The 16,408-nt window shown below is 53.3% G+C and overlaps 2 protein-coding genes across 7 annotated transcripts in view; both read right to left on the reverse strand.

Annotated features, from left to right (window-relative positions):
* Positions 1-8,904, reverse strand: part of Pyroxd2 (pyridine nucleotide-disulphide oxidoreductase domain 2) — a 28,146-nt gene extending 19,242 nt beyond the window's left edge. The window contains exons 1-4 of one of the 2 annotated variants that reach the window (XM_076563130.1): positions 8,650-8,904; positions 5,274-5,293; positions 3,490-3,583; positions 3,345-3,418 (exon numbers count right to left, since the gene is read on the reverse strand). In XM_076563130.1, the coding sequence (XP_076419245.1) occupies positions 3,345-3,418; positions 3,490-3,583; positions 5,274-5,293; positions 8,650-8,776 (315 nt within the window). In that variant the 5' untranslated portion in view covers positions 8,777-8,904. The remainder of the gene's footprint in view (positions 1-3,344; positions 3,419-3,489; positions 3,584-5,273; positions 5,294-8,649) is intronic. The other variant, XM_006990476.4, reaches the window with a different exon arrangement.
* A 1,448-nt stretch (positions 8,905-10,352) lies between these two features.
* Positions 10,353-16,408, reverse strand: part of Hps1 (HPS1 biogenesis of lysosomal organelles complex 3 subunit 1) — a 28,400-nt gene continuing 22,344 nt past the window's right edge. For 3 of the 5 annotated variants that reach the window (XM_076563131.1, XM_076563133.1, XM_076563132.1), the window contains exons 17-20: positions 15,420-15,572; positions 12,969-13,082; positions 11,487-11,569; positions 10,353-10,994 (exon numbers count right to left, since the gene is read on the reverse strand). In XM_076563131.1, coding sequence (XP_076419246.1) covers positions 10,832-10,994; positions 11,487-11,569; positions 12,969-13,082; positions 15,420-15,572 — 513 coding nt within the window. In that variant the 3' untranslated portion in view covers positions 10,353-10,831. The remainder of the gene's footprint in view (positions 10,995-11,486; positions 11,570-12,968; positions 13,083-15,419; positions 15,573-16,408) is intronic. The other 2 variants (XM_016008771.3, XM_042263800.2) reach the window with 1 other exon arrangement.

Below are 16,408 nucleotides of genomic sequence, written 5' to 3' on the forward strand. Positions count from 1 at the left end.
ATACCTTGTCAGCTCTGTCTGCAGAAGTTGTCCACGCCTCCCAGCCCCATGCCCTCATCACAGACTGCCATCTTGTGGTCCACTGGGAGGCTGCCTCTGGTATCTGTGGGCCCTCCATGCCACCTCGAATCATGGCCAGGGGGCTGATATTCTATAAACTTGTAAATCCCACACTCTGCTTCCTGACTAAACACTTCTGCCTTTTCACTGATGCCGCAAGAAAAGCAGTCCTAGCATGAGCTGCCCCGCCCCCTTCCCAGCATCCCCTGGAGTCGGACTTGCCTTGACCTGCCCACTTCTACATCCTCTGGCCAGAGCGCTCTCTGTTCAGATGTCTAGTGACTTTTTTGAACATCAGCTCAAGTGTCATCCCTTCAAGGAGTTCCTGGTCACCAGGTGAGGGTGGGACTTCACTTCTTCCTAGCACACTGCCTTCCATTTCTCTTTCTGTCACCTACCTCTAGTTAAAGTTCGCTTACTGTGCCTCCCCCCAGGCTTGTTCTGGGCCAGGTAAAAGCAGGCACTCTGGGGACATTGAACAAACCAGTCGATATGGAGCCCAGGGGAAGTTGAGTTATTTCAAGTGTAACTAATTGAACATGGATGATTTTTTTTTTTTTCCTAAATGGAATCAAGGGCTTCTACCTCTGTCATTCCTGACCGTTCAATTATGAGAAGGAAGAGGAAGATGATGCTAAGCCACCACCAGCATGTCGAGGAGTTTGTTCAGGGAATGCAGTTAGCCGGAAATAGCAAAACCAAAGCAGCCCCTTCCTCTGCTTGCCCGAGTCTCAGCGTGCACAGCCATCCCAGGTGGAGAGGGGCAGGGAAGGACCATCCCAGGTGGAGAGGGACAGGGAAGGACCATCCCAGGTGGAGAGGGACAGGGAAGGACCATCCCAGGTGGAGGGGGACAGGGAAGGACCATCCCAGGTGGAGGGGGACAGGGAAGGACCATCCCAGGTGGAGGGGGACAGGGAAGGACCATCCCAGGTGGAGAGGGGCAGGGAAGGACCAGCTGTGTCTCACAGACCGGAGGATGCTGGAAAAGGCTGCTCTGGGGTCCCACAGTTAAAGCAGGCTTCTGAGTGAGAACCTTGGCACTCCCCCACCCCCTCTGCCCCCTCCACCCCCCTCCCCCGACTCATACCTAGGTCATTCCTACCAACGGCTAGCTCTGAAGGACTCACCGTAGGCAGATTTCCCCAGTAAAATGTGAGTGGAAGGAATGTGGATGGGAGAGACCTAGAAGATCCTCCAGGGATGGGAGGGAAGGCTGAGGCTGCCTCTGGCAGCCAAATCCACCACAATACAAATTCCCTTCGGCTATAGTCTGAGATGGACTGAAGACCCTGGACCCAACCCAGGCTTTGGTTAAATTCTATCCACTTCTGATACTATATCTCCTCCACTCTCCTTCTCTCTCTCAGATAATAATTTCCTCCCTTGGGCTTCTGTTATCACCCAGTCCACAGACTCTTGTGCCTGGTTCTATTAGAGCAAAGAGCTTTACAAACAGTGGCTGGCGTCTTCTTCATTTCCACTTGAGCAGGACTCGAACTCTATGGGAGGCTCCCAGGCTCTTTTCTCTAAGGTGGGAGGCAGCCCAGCAAGCACCTTGGAGCTAAGTCATCCCCAGGAAGGAGATGGTTGAGTTCTAAGGCTGTGGCTGCTCTGAGGAGGGGGCGGGGCCAGAGGCAGGCATGCCAGGGGACAAAGGTTAGGGGACCAGGAGAGAACACGGGACTGGAAAAGGGTTCAAGGATCCCTTCCAAACGGCCCAGGAGCCCGAAGAGGCCCAGTCCTCAGAGACAAGCGGCACAGTGGTGGTCAGTAACTCCCTCTATAACAGTCTGACCCAGGTGAGGGAGGGGAATCTCTTTTGAGGCAAGATCACCACACACGTTAAAGAGAAAGCCCTATTTCACTAATAACTAAGGCCAAGCTGAAGGCAAGGACAGCAAAAGGCAATGGAAGTGGGACACACAACTGTCCCCTTAAGAGGACTGCCCCGCCCCAAGTGGTACCCAAAGGTCTCAGACCTTCACTGCGGGCCTGTTGCCAGGCTGGGGTAGCGCTGCTGGGGGAGGGGTTAAAGATTAAACAGGGAGCACATCTCAGGTACTGCAATGGAGAATCTCCAAGCTGCCTCTAACCGGTTTTCATGCCCTAGCCTTTCATGGCTATATTAAAAATAATCCCGCACTGGCCTCCCAGCAAGAGGAGGTCCTCAGCTGTCTGTCACTAATGGTGGGGTTAAAGGTGAGTCAAGGTGAGGGCTTTAACCTGGTCACAGAGCTGAAGGGTAACTGGCCGCAGTAAATACAATTAGTCCCTCCTGGCCCAACGTCAACACACGTAAAGGGTAAACTAATGGTCGTACATGTTATTCCTCCCTGGTCACACAAGTCAAAGGCAAACTCAGGGTGATACCTAATTCCCCCCTGTTTTAGGTGCATTCCAAGTTCTGGGCCACCCAGAGCGATTCTTAGCAGACTGTAAGTCTATGCCAATGACACTAAGGTTAAATATTCCCCCTTGACTAGGCCTTAAAAGGGGGCGCATCCAAGGCCCACGCCATCCTGAGAAGAGAGCAACCTTCCGCTCCTTCAACAAAAACCCAGGGATAAGGCTATGGGTACCAACTCTCTCCTTCTCTGGTGTGCCTACCCTGTGTCTCACTGGCATAACTTGGCTTTGCGCATTATTAAAAATATCTGTCTACCCCTCATCTTCCAGCTCTTTCCCCTGATACCTTGACACCCATGTTGAGGGCACCCCCCCCCCAGCTCCAATAAACTGTCTCTGGCTTCCTTTCTGTGTCTGTTTTTAAAGTTCTTTTATCTTTGAGACCAAGAACGTGCAAAGGGGATGCTGCTAGCCGTGACATCGTTTCCTGCCCGGGCTGTCAAGAACGGCGGTACGTGTGCCAAAGTTTAACAACGGCTTGTTAGGCAGCCCAGCAAACTCAGGCACCCAAAGCTGCATGCAGGGCCCTTATGAAGACCAGGTAAGATTCCAGGAGGCAAAGGGAGCTGGAAGCCCCGGCCAAGGCACCAATCAGGCGCTGCCATGCAGATCGAAGGTCTTCTGATGCTAACAGACCTCGTTTTACAAGAGGCCTGTTTCTCATTTGAGATTCAAGCTTTTAAAACAGAGGGTAGCTAAGACAAAACCAAGCTGTGGCATGTGAGTGGAGATGTGTGGGGTAGACAGAGCCTGGAAGACAGGAAAGACCTCAGGGAGGGAGTGGATCGGAGTATGGGATATGATGCTTCCCTCCCAGGCCGGGAAGACGGAATCACTCCAGCCCTTGACCACCAGGCCAAGAGGGGCAGCTGTACCTTCAGCTCCAGGTCTGTGTAAATCTGTGGCCTCAGGAGGCTGAGGAGATAGGATGCTCGGGAGAACTTGAATCCTGGAACCAAATCAGAAGAGCCAGTCACCCCGAATCATCCCTGCCTCTCCTCCCCACTTCTCTGGGCTCACCTGGAATGATCTCCTCAGTGACAGCTGCACCCCCAATCACATGGCGTCTCTCGAAGACCGCAGTGTTCACCCCCAGTCTCTGGAGGTATGCCGCCTGGGAGGACAGAGGGCCCTTTCTTGACCCCTTGGCCTTGACCAGGGAGCCTTGCTGCAGGGCCTACACCATGCCCTTGGTGATAATGTCTAGATGTCCTCCCAGATCTGATGCACCTACACCTGCCCCTCCACTTTCCAGCTGAAGATGACTGTCCTTGCTTTAGAGGAGGCCTGGTGCCTGGGGGACACATAGTGCATCCTATCTATCCTGCCATGGATGTCCCTCTCCCCGTCTCCTTCCTCCAGGCTGGGACAAGCCCCTCTCTTCCACTCAGGCATATATATATATATATATCAAAGGCAGTATAGTGAGGCTGGGAACGCCAAGCCAGAATCTTCAGTTCAATTGTCATTCTAATTTCTGCTGATCATGTGCCTCAGTTCCCTCCCATGTAAAGACAGAGCTCATGCTTACAGTTCCAACTTGCGTAGCTTCACGGGGCTGGGGAGGGCTACCTTAGCTGCTCTCTAACGAGTATTACAATATGCTTCATTGCATGTGCCCTGACACCTGTGGCATGTGCAATAAAGGGATGCAAATAAAGTGGCTGTAGCAAAGCTTCATTTGGGGAGATGACTGATGCGGGGCTTCTACAAACCTTTCTCTAGTATTCAGTGGGAAACAAATAAATACATATTGAGCTGAGCTAGTCTAGGACTGCAGGCTAGTCTAGTCTAGCCCTGCAGACGTGTGTGTGTGTGTGTGTGTGTGTGTGTGTGTGTGTGTGTGTGTGTGTGTCTGTCTGTCTGTCTGTCTGTCTGTCTTTGCACCACTGATATCAACGTGGTGATACAGAGGTGAAGTTCATGAGTCACGTTTTGTGAAGTTCACTGGGTCACTACCCTGCGGGGGTACCTGATCACATTTTGCAAAACTCACTGGGTCACTACCCTGTGGGGGTACCTAGCCTGCCATGCAAGGAACAGTTGCTGTGGTGCTCCCTGCTTTGCAGATGGGAAACTGAGGCTCAGTGAGGGTAACAGCCGGCCTCGGGCTCCCAGAGCGGCTTGTAGGTGTCGGGAATCTAGTCTCCTGATATATCCTATTGAGAACAAACTGGCACTGGGGAGCTGGCCTGGCACGAAGGGAAGCCATGTTGTTCTCCTTCCCCGAATGACATCAGCAAACCAGGCTGCTCTGAGACCATGGGAGTGAGACCAAGCTCTGAGCAAGCCCACTGTGCTGTGTGAGCACAGAGGGAGCTCTCTGTACTCTCTACGAAATACCAAACCCCCCCCCCCCCCCCCCCCCCCCCCCCCCCCCCCCCCGCCTCTTGGCTACAGATAAGCTTTGAGATTTCCAGGTTGTCTTTGCTGAGAGCATCTACTGGAGAGCAAGCTCCTATTTTTTCAGATCCTTTTCCAGTTCTTTCCAGCACTCTCTTCCTTGGAGAGCACAGACTGTCTCCAACTTGGTGTGAGAGACCCTCCCAAGCCCAGCCTCCAATCTGCAGCTCTCTTCCAGGGACATTTCATAAGCCTTTCACAGGCCATGGGGACCACATGCCTGTGGACCCGTGATGTCCCTCCCCTCTAACTGGCCCTGGGTCAGCACTACATGCATGGACAAACTGCCCTTTCCTTCTCCCCTGTGGCCTTTGTCCTGCTTGCTTTTTTTAAATCCTCCCCTTCACTTCTGGGAGTCACCTGCTCAGGGGCCAGTGAAGTGGGACCAAAGCGGTACTCACAGCCACCAGCCCGTTGTGTCCTGCAATGAGACAAAAGAGAGAAGTGTTACTAAGTACAAGTTCTTTAAATGTTGAGTCCCCATTCCTATCCCCAGGCCACAAATATCCTCTCCCCTGTTGTCCACATTTGGATGCAGGACCGCGTCTCACGGGGGTCAGGAAGCCCACCCCTGGTTCTGTTGACCTTGGCTTGGAAGAAGCTCTGTTCCTTGTTTCAAGGTTAAGGGAAGTCCACAGATACCTGGACTTCTGTCCCTAGAGGGAGCTGGTGACCGTGTATGGAACCACCATGGTTTACAGGGCTGTGAAGGGCAGGTGGCCATTTGCTGGTATGTGTGGGCAGGGGCGATTCAGCCAGCTGAGTGCCATTCAGGGCGACAGTTGCTGTCACACACAGCTTGTTTGACCCAAGTGTGGCTCATACCAGGCACAGCTGTGCCCCTAAAGGCTTTATCCACACAAGAATATCTTTGTCAGTCCCTAGGGCTCCAACAAGGAAATGTGAATAGTTTGAAATTAAAAAAGAATGGGGTGACTAGCACACACACAGCTTCAAGGTATGCACCGGTAACAGGGTGGGCTCCATTCTGCAGGCTGGGGTGTGTGCTGGGACCTGATTTCTCACAGGTTCCCAGTAATTTCCGTGCCAGTGGCATCAGAGCCACACTGAGTGCCCAGGCCCCAGGCTGTTCTGTTCCTCTTCCTGGGAGACAGCTCAGCCGTTGGTGGAGAATCACTCACAGGCAGAGAAAAGCTCAGAGGGCATCAGCCAGCTTTGCGGCTTCTGGTCATTTTTCTCCTTGGTGAGAGATGCCACTCTTAGCCTTTCAGATGTCTGTAGATGGTTATGATCCCTCAGCACCTACCGGGACCCAGTGTGGGCTCAAATAAAACTCTCAAATCTTCACCTGACAAATGTCCACAAGAAGGGGAGCAGCAATGACCCCCATGATGAATTTCTCCATGGCTGAGTTGTTTTTGTTTTAAATTTCCCACATGGAGACATCCAGAATTTTAGAGGTCACTGAGCCAACTTCTCGTCCATTAATGGAGCCTCTGAAACTGGGTTTTTCAAGCCCCTTTGCTCACGGTTCATGAGAATAAATGTAGCTTGCATCATGACCTGGCATACGGCTGACTAACAAATGTTTTCACAGAACCGAAGCTCCCTGCCCTAGTATTAACCTCTCCTGTGATCAGTCTACAGGATAATCTATGTGGTTTTAAGAATGTTAGAAACATTGCATAAGAAAATTTAAAATAATGCTTGTTGGACCTGCCACTGGTTTGAACCTGCAGCTGGAGAAGCCATTCTCTACACGTAAATTCAAGGCAGGCAGCTCCCAGCTTCATCTGGCTTGGCCCTCAGAGAGGCATTTAACAACCAGTGGCTGCCTTCATGTGCAAGGCAGAGAGCAACATGTATGTAACATGTTTTCTTCATATGAATGTGGAACCCCATGGTGTTGAGGGAGGAGAATTAGTAGTCTCTGAGAAGCGCTCAGCCCGTTGCAAGGCCATAACAAGCACTGGAGTTATTTGGCTTTTCATTAGCGGTACTTATCAATCTTGGAAAACTAGTAAAGTCTTCCTGGCCAACTGGTCCCAGTTCAGCCGTGAATGGACACACAGACTTCAAGTGACCAGGGGGCTGTAGCAGGAATCTTACAGATTCTTATTAATAAAATCAAACCCAGGGCCAGTTATTGGGGTGAAATGCTGGATGGTCAGAGAGACAGAACAAGCCACAGCTAACCTCACCTGGCCAACTTCTCAGCTGGTCTTGCTTCCTCAGACTGGAAGCCTCTGTGTCCTCATATCCGAATGGCTCTCAGCTGAACTGTGCTGCTAGAAGCCTGAAAGCTTAACCAGCCAAATGCTTAACCAGCCAAATGCTTCTAGTTTCTGGTCTCCACGCCTTATATACCTTTCTGCTTTCTACCACCACTCCCTGGGATTAAAGGCTCACTCCCTGGGATTAAAGGCATGTGTCACCATGCCTGGCCTTTTCCAATGTGGCCTTGAACTCACAGAGATCCAGAGGGATTTCTACCTCTGGAGTGCTAGGATTAAAGGTGTGAGTGCCACCATTTTCTAGCCTTTGTATCTAGTGGCTGTTCTGTCTCTGACCCCAGATAAGTTTATTAGGGTGCACAATATTTTGGGGAACACAATACCACCACAGGGGGCAAAGATCTAAAAGTCTGAATCCTACCTCCATGCCCTGGCTGACTCTCTTGTGGCTTCTAGTGACCTGTCTCCTTCTGCCGTGGGATCTGCTAATCCCCAGGCCTCAAGGGATGCCCACTCAACAGTTGATGCCCTTGAATGGAGCTTGCTGAGCCTGGGCCCTGAAGCCAGCCTTTTCCAGATTCACTCCCTGTGTGGGGTGCTGGGTCGACGTGTTTTCAGTCGAAAAACATGGCATTTAAATCAAGAGCACTGTATATTTGATTTTTAAAACTGTGTGAGACACATCTTTATTTTAGTATTAATAATAAACACAAGTCTGTGTGCAATAAAAACCCATCAGTGCACACTCGGAGAGAGGATAGCTCTCAGCATACACCCAAAGAAGCCAACCCAGGCCAGCATTCAAAGCTGTGTGATGTGGCCCATGGAGATGTGAACCTGCTATCTTGTATGCGGAGCCCATCTGCAAATAAATGCCTTCAGACCCCAAGAGTGTGAAATGGAAGGCCCTGGGGCAGAATGCAGCCTGGCCCTAGGCTGTGCCTCACCCCATTACCCAGCACACATCAGTGCTCTGAGCCCCAGTCAGCAAAATGTTGCCGGGCCACCACAATGCCTGAGGGAAGGCGGTGGAGAAGGGCACCATCTGTGGATGCACAACAGGGTATCTGGGACACCCCTCCCCCACCAAAAAAATCCTCTTTTCTTTGTGAATTAACTCCCTTTCCTCTTTGGATAGGTGACCTCAGTGGTGAGATGGGTACCAGAACTCAGGGCTCAGAGTGGCAGGATTTCTTTTGCCTGCAGTCCAAGTTCTTTCTTCCTAACCCTTAAGTACCATATGCTTTCTGAGGGAACTCACAGAGTCCGAGGAGGGAACTCATTCATTTCGCAGGAGATCCGGGGAAGCTCCTGAGTTTACCTAGTCCTCATTGCCAGTCTAGAAAGAAAGATTTAAATCCAGAAGGCAAGAACCGTTCTAGACCACATAGCAGGCCCAGGATGGAACCAGAACCAAGGACTCCTGACTCCCAGACCAGGGGGACTCCATCACAAGCTCTGCTCACTGGCACTCCTGGCCAGGCAATGCCCACAGCCGAGGCGGCGGCAGGGCTCCCTGGAGGCCCCCCGAAGGGAGTGTCCTTCCCTCTCTGAGCTCTGGCTCTGCCTTCTTTAGCTTTACCTGCTCCTATCACCACGGCATCGTACTCGGGCTTCAGGCGCCCCCCGGCTCCCGACTGAGCTCGTTTCCAAGCAGGGCGGGGAGAGGAGTGGAAAGCCCTGCAGAGACCTCGGCGGCTGGCAGCCATTTCTGCCCCCAGCAATTTTCTTGCAGTCAGCTTTTTCCAGCGGCCCAGGAGGGGGGAGGGGCTGAGTTACAGCCTAGTGTCCGCCTTGGCCTTGGGCCACATTTCCCAGGGCCTGGCCTTGGGCTGCTCTGAGTTTGCGCACCCTAGCCTTGGGAAGGGGGCGGGTAGCCTAAGGATCAGCAGTCGGTGCCACCTGCAGTACTTAAGGACCAGAGTGAGAACCATTAACTAGGTTCTCTGGGGCCCAGGGGTGGGACAGAAAGAGGGTAGGAGGGAGGGGTGGAGCCAAAGCAGAGGCCCCGCCTTCCCTGTGCCTCCTTTCACAGTAAGGGTGCGGGGTGCCTGGGTGCGGGGCAGAGATCCTGCCCAATGGGAGGGGCACAGTCCAGTCAGACTTCACTCCTGCTTGAAGGGTAGAGTCCGACCTTGCAAAGCGGCAGCTGCTCCCTGTGGCGGGGACCTCCCAGCCACCTTTCAGCAGGACCAGGGCCAGGGCCTTTGGTCAACAGAAAAGGCCACCTACTTCCCTGAGAGCTGTGTGCTCCCTCCTGCACACTCCACCGAGGCTAGTCTTGCTGGGCAAAGGCAATGACACTGTCGTGATTCTTGAGGGTCACTCCTTTGAAATTCTGGACAGTTTTGGTTTGGGACCTTTCACGTTTTCCAGGGATTCTCAAGGATTCGAACTCATACCTGCAAATCACCACAACTAGTGTGCTTCCTTACTGTCCCTGTATCCCGTCTCTAATGGGGGATCCCTTTGGACCTGCCCACTCCTCAGGAGTCAGTCCGCCGCAGGAGAAAGGGCACCGGAAGTGGAGAGTGCTGCACTCTGAGCTGGGCAACCTAGTGTGGCAGTGAGAGGCGAACCTGATAAGAAGACAGACTGGGGGAGGGGCCGTGGCTAGCTAATAAAGACTGTGAACTTCCAAGATGGCTGGCTTCTACCTCACCCTTCTGTCCTGAGACAAATTCCTGGCGGCTTAAAACAAAAGCCTGGCTAGGCCTTTTCTCTGCCAGTAGGGCCCACCGGCCTGTGGACCATGACAAGGTCAAGGTCAGACTAAGCTTGTTCACCCCAAAGATGTGGATCTCTCAGCTTCCCTGTCCTGTTTTTTCCCAAACTGACCAAGCCTAAATTGGCAGAGGCCCCCCCAAATACCTTTAAAACCCCGAGACCTTTGGTTTCCTGAGCGCCCCCCCCCCCACTGCTTTGTAGTGTCTTTTCTCTGTGTGACTTGCTGGGGGCATGTTTCTTCGTCCAAGGGGAGCAGGGCTGTACCCCAACATTCTGGTGGCCCCTGGTCCTTGTATCTATCCTGAAGTAGGTACCTCTTGGTTAGAAGGGAGGGCTGTACCCCTAGGAAGTTCTCTGGGTATACTGCTTTTCTGGGGAGCTTTAAATAGGCACAGAGCCCTGTCTTCATGGTGGCCAAGTGAATCTGAATCTCTGGGCACAGATCTCAGAACCACTGGCCCGGGGCAGGGGAGAGCAGGCTTGGGCAGGCCTTATGGAGGGACTTGTGGAGGGATTCTCAATGTCACCAGAGAGGCAAGAAAGACAGACACATATGGCTTGGATAATGACAAGAACCAACATTTATTGAGCACCTACTGTTTTCTCCTGACCACCCTGAGAGGTAGGCATTACCGGTTCAAACATGAAGAAACAGGATTCTCCCAGAGTTGGAGGGGGAGGTAGCTTGGCTGGAATGCTGGCCAGCAGTAAGAAGCAGCTACCCCATTCAGAATGGTAGGAAGAGGGCGATGTCACACAGCCTGAATACTAAAGACTCCTTTCTGCTCTCCTGGGCACCCAGAGAGGCAGCTCTCCAGGGAAGCTGCTGCCATCTCGGACCTCACAGTGCTGGAGGCCCACAGAAGCATGGCATCCCCTTCCCTTCAGAGAAGGCTTGCTCATTAGCCCATGTGGAGGAGTCAGCGGTGGCCTGTGAGAGACCCAGGGCTGCTGGGGATGGCGGGAGGAGGCCTAGCTGTGGGGAATGCCTGCAAGCAAGGTTGGCTGGAGATCAGGCAGAGGACAGCACCCTCCGCCTAGGGCAGGGTCACCCGGGAGGCCTCCCCCAGGCGCCGGGCTAGCTGGCTGGCCTGCTGCACCAGCAGGTCAGTGGGGATGACGGACAGGTGCAAGGTCAGTAGCTCATAGCAGCGGACGGGTTCCGAGGGGCGGCTCTTGCTGTAGTAGCGCAGGAGTTTCCTGCAGGAGATAGGGCGGGGCTCAGGCAAGGCCAGGGGGGATTCCTGGCCACATGAGCCTCAAATGCCCACCCCACAGTTCTCAGAGAATGACCCAGGCTGTGACATCACCTATTGCTCCTAAGCTCCAGCTCAACCTAGGGACACAGTCCCTTTCTTGGGCTCTCTATCCTTGAACAGTGGTGTTTTAGCTAATGTGTGTGTGTGTGTGTGTGTGTGTGTGTGTGTGTGTGTGTGTGTATTATTATTAGTAGTAGTAGTAGTAGTTGGGGGGGGGGTACTGAGGTCTTCCCGTGCTGCAGCTGAGACTGCTAGCATCAGGACAGTAGGGACTTGAGTGTGCTTCTGGGGCTTCCCCTATCCATGCGAGATTCGCCCCAGCTTTGTGTTGTCAAGGCAGCTGCTCACTCTTGGAAAGGCTACTCCCCGGGCACTGGAGCCCTCGCCACCAACCCCTGGGGCACACGGGGGGTCCAGGGCAGGCCAGCGTCACCTGTAGTAGTCACCTCCCAGCACTCCAATGGGGACTGAGTCATCCGAGAGGACAGGCACCTCCATCATCTGCAGTTTGTAGCCCTGAGGGAGGAGGCAGGCAGTCTTAGGACAGGAGGGAGGGAGCAGAGGGTGGGCTCCAGGGAGACGTGTGAGGTGGAGTCCTGGCAGGGCTGGCTGTGTGCCTTATCTCTGTGTGTGCCCCATGCTGTGTGTGTCCCATGCTGGGGGACAGCATGTGTACCCCCTTTTACCTTGCTTCCTTGCCTGGGAGGTAGACACAGCCTCCCAGGGGGAGCTGGGTTACTGAGGAGCTCAGAAAGGCCCAGGAGAGGGACATGGGGTTGGGGGTTGGGGTTGTTCCAGGGTCTTGAGAAACAAAGGATTCTCAAAAGACCCCAAGTCTCTGTTTTGAAAGAAGTGGGAATCCTGGGGCAGGACAAGGTGGGGGAGAGACGTAAGATCTGTAAAGCATGTGTGCGGTATCAGGCACAATTCTGATCCCTTCAGAGTCTCCCAGCAGGGGCTCAGGTGGCACCACAGGGCCTGCCCCATAGGGGGACGCCTCAGCAGTGTTCAGGAACCCTGGGTGGCCTGTCGCAGTCAGTGATCAAAACTTGGTCTCCCACAGCTCCGTGGTACCCCACTGTCCCATGGGGCCACTCTAGTCACCAAATCCTTGTCCTTGAAGCTCTAGCCCTTGGAGGGCACTTAGGAAGACCAGGAGCCCGAGGGTCAGGGCAGCAAACCTTGGGCTTCAGCTCCATCATTTGAGTTTTGTGGACCTAGCCATAGTGTTTATCACCAAGACAGCAGTGTGTCCCCCATCTGTAAAATGGGCCAACAAAACCTATCCCAACCATTCCCCTGGGTTGTGAGGGACTGATGAAGAAACTACATTGCACTATGGTAAGGTTGGGTTGTCACCCTCAGTGAGCGGAGAGAAGAAAGCAAGAGCCAGGGAGGGTACAGGAGCAGGACAAGAGGCCCTGAGGGAGGGAGGCGTGATCCTTGGACAATTAGCAGTAAGTCAGAGGGAAGCATTAAGAAAGAGGCAAGGAAAGGGGGCGGGGAAGGCAGAGGCAGTGGATTGAAATGACCTTGTGGTACTGGGGTGGCGGTGAGGTCTTCAGTACCGCACAGGCTGCTGGGAGCAACCCTTCGGCAGGCTGGTCAACAGCCTTGAACCTGGGTCTTCCCAGAGCAGGGGCCATGGTGCAGCCTTCTTTGCACACACAGGAACAGTACTGAAGTAGAGCTGAAGGTACGGTCAGGGCAAAATGCCTTCTCAGAACAGGGAGCGTCTCCTGTGGTCGGCTCACATCTACCTGGACAGTCCCACACCCCTGCGCGGTGCTTACCTGCTCCTCACCAGGGACAAGAAGAGACAGACAGATGGAAGAGCGCAGAAGAAAGCTATCCCAGGGGTTAGAGCAGCAGTCAGCTCTCAGGACCGTCCCGCCCAGAGACTGGGCACACCCACCATGTCATTCTCGAACCACAGGAAGTAGGAGCAGCGGAAGTCCCCTTCCTGGAACAGCAGCGTGGTGCAGCCCTTCTGCAGGTACCTGCGTGCCAGCCGCACCAGAGCCCAGACCTGGGGAGGAGGAGATTGCTTAGCACCACTCTCATGGCCATGGCCTCCGTACGGAAAGGGAGAGCACAGAGCGGAGGGGTTCCTGGGCGTCCAGGGCTTCTCAGAGGCAGGACGCTCTCTGGGCTCAGAGTAGTGGGAGCAAACCATACAGGATGGATGCCAGAAGGGCTCCCCCTCCAGCTGCTGTGGGGATAAAATACATGTGGAAGTGCGTCCTGCAACTTTACTATACACACGACCCAGAACACAGACCTGAAGGTTGTGAATAAACCCACTTGCCGGGTCTGCAGGGCTGCGAGGCAATGGTACTGGCTCCGTGCCAGAGGCCCGGGGAAGCACACCTACATGGCAGTGAACTCTGAGCTGTGGCATCACCTGCTTCAGGGGTCGGGCCGAATGGAGGCTCACTACAGGGTGGCTATAAACAGTGGCCCCGAGGGACTTCCCGCTTTAGGCCCCTTCCTGGGAATGCTCTGCCTAAAGCAGGTATTGATGCCTAGGTTGCCTAAGGGCAGCCTGAGGGAAGGTCTCCTCGACTAGACTTGCCCACATGCCATGCCAGGGCCGGGAAATGACCCACTCTGTCAAAAGCCTCAGTGGAAGGGATGTGGGATTTACTTCGTGCTTGACCATAATGTACTATCTAATTAAATCTGCAATAGACACAGGAGCCGGCTCCAAGCTCCAGGAACACAACCTGACAACACAGATAGATAACTTTAATAACATCCCTCCCACCTGACTTTGCACTCGCATTTCTGGGGATCCTACCGAGGACACCCAGGGATGAGGACTTAGGCGTTCGCACAGGTGTGTCCACAAATCATTTCTAACAGTGACAGTCTGGAGACAATCTAAAGGTTCGCTCAGCAGGGGACGGCTTTGTGAATTACACTACATCAGCATGATGGGCCGTCATGGGACTGCTAAAGATGAGAAATGTAAAGAGTTAACGGCGGGATGCGACACACCTGACACAATGTGGATGAGAATGTGTCACTCAGCCCTGTGCTCGCAGAGGGGGAAGCACGCGGATGGACCTTAAGGGAGGATTGAGGGATGATGGGCTAGCGTCCCACTGCCCGGGCAGGATGCAGAGGGAGGGAAGAGGTGGTAGGCGAGGAAGGTGGCGGTGCTGTGCCCTGCAGGCTCAGCCCCTGCTCTGCCCCGGCTATGAGAGTTCACCTGTGCTTGGTGACCTGTGCCCTTTGCACTAATATTACGTCAAAAACAGTAGCATCTCCGCAACACATGTTGGAATTAAAGAAGACCTGAAATGTAACTAAACCATGCCAAGGCCACACGATGAGCAAGAACAGAGCTGGCCTTCCACCGTCTAGCTTATTTTTTTTTTTTTAACCTATCATGATACACTTTATGTGGACAAAATAAAAACATAGCATTTTAGAAATGGCAGAGGTGTCCCTTTCCTTCAAAAAGAAAACCACCAGTCTGTCATGAAGAAGTGTCAGTTAAATTAGAAGAACAGAGACAGGTGCTTCTTTAGCAGAAATCACCCAGTTGTACACTTGGCTGGGCTGTGGGTGTAGCTCAGGGGCAGAGTGCTGGCTCAGTTCCATATCCAGCATGACAAAGCTAAAGAAATCAGGTTCTGTTGTAGGATAGTTGTACACCGTGTGAAGGTGTATTGTTGTGATTGGTGTAATAGAAAGCTGAATGGCCAATGGCTAGACAGGAGGTATAGGCGGGATTTCTGGGGAGAGAAGGGAAGAGGAGGAGGAATCGAGGCACCTGGGAGATGCCAGGAGACACAGGAAGGAAACAGGAGGTGCAAGAGGTGTTAGAGAGGTAATGTCTGCCACATGATAGAAAGTAGATTAATATAAATGGGTTCATTTAAGCTGTAAGAGCTAGTTAGGAACAAAGCCTAAGCTATAGGCCGAGCTTTCGTAATTAATAAATCTCCATGTCATTATTTGGGAGTAGGTGGGACAGAGAAAGACTCGTCACCAATTCTGATGCCCAAATTTGTTGACCCTGATGTTCTTTCCAGTTTGGCCAATTCAAAAGACCCTGGATGAGCATTCACTTATGCTGGACGCTGACCTGGTTCCAGCACTGTGGATGCCAGGCACACCGAAATACACCAGGAGCGGCTGCTGATGTGCCCGGAGGATCTCTGGTCTGGAGGATAAGCTGCTGAGCTCATGGCAGATGTAATTAGGCACACAGGTCACGGCGGATGAGCACAGCAGTGCTATGCTAGAAGCAATTAGCGCCTCAGAGACCAGAGTGGTCTATTTCTCCTGGGTCGGGGCCAGGCCTCAGTGTACCCTGACAAGCAGCAAGGAGCACCTGCACCAGAGGACCAGTTACCTTGGCTTTGACGAAGGCAGCCAGGGGCCCCTTGCCCAACTCGGAAGACATCTTCTTGCTGCTGCTGAGAGAAGGGGCCACCATCTGCCCAGTGGTACGGTCCACATAGATGAAGTGGACCAGGCCTGGGAAGTCCTCCAGGTAGGTGAAGGCCTGAGTTAAGGGACTTAAAAGCCAGCAACATTGGGGGTGCCTCTGCCCTGGTCATGGGGTTCTAGATTTACACAGACGGGGCTTAGGGGACCGCTTCTGCCTCCCAAGGCCCAGGGATCTGATTTTCCCTCAGCTCTCTCCCCCTCCCCGCGCCCAGTCTTAAGATCCTTGGCACCTGCACGTTTAATATAATCTGCACTCTATGGGAAGGACGATGGTGTGTTCACAGCTGGTCATTCCAGCAACAACACACACCCTGAGGCTGGCATGTAAACAGAGCCACTTAGCTGATGAATGAGCTCGACGGACTGCCCACCCCTCACCATGCTCCTCTTCTTCACCTGAGGAGTTGGAAGCATCACAGCTGAGAGGGGAACAGACTCCCATGGGACGGCAGTGGCTTATGGCTAAGGGGCCTTGTGGCTTCCTGTCACCTTCCTGCTTAAGACCCAAGTCCCAGAGACCGAGCTCAGAAACGTGGGAGGTTTTACACAGAAAAGCTGCTTCAACCCCCCCCCCCCCCCCGCCCCGAAACCAGTGTAAATAAAACTAGTTCCTATAACGCACAGATGCGTGTCTTGGAAACAGGGACGCACATCCATGGTGTCCCACACATCCCAGTGCTTTTACCTGCCACAGCACTGTGACCATCCATGGAGGTCTCAGAGCAAGCAGACCACCCTGGCCCTCATGGACTAGGATTGCCATTTTGCTGGATGGACAGAAAGGTCCTTGAAGACGTCTAAGACAACTCTGGAACAGCAGGGATTCTGAAATTTCAGCTGTGGGCTATTGTTATAGATGGGCACATGGGACACCGTGGCAGAAGAACGCAC

This window comes from Peromyscus maniculatus, chromosome 1 (assembly GCF_049852395.1).
Source record: "Peromyscus maniculatus bairdii isolate BWxNUB_F1_BW_parent chromosome 1, HU_Pman_BW_mat_3.1, whole genome shotgun sequence".
In the NCBI taxonomy this organism is placed as follows: domain Eukaryota; kingdom Metazoa; phylum Chordata; class Mammalia; order Rodentia; family Cricetidae; genus Peromyscus; species Peromyscus maniculatus.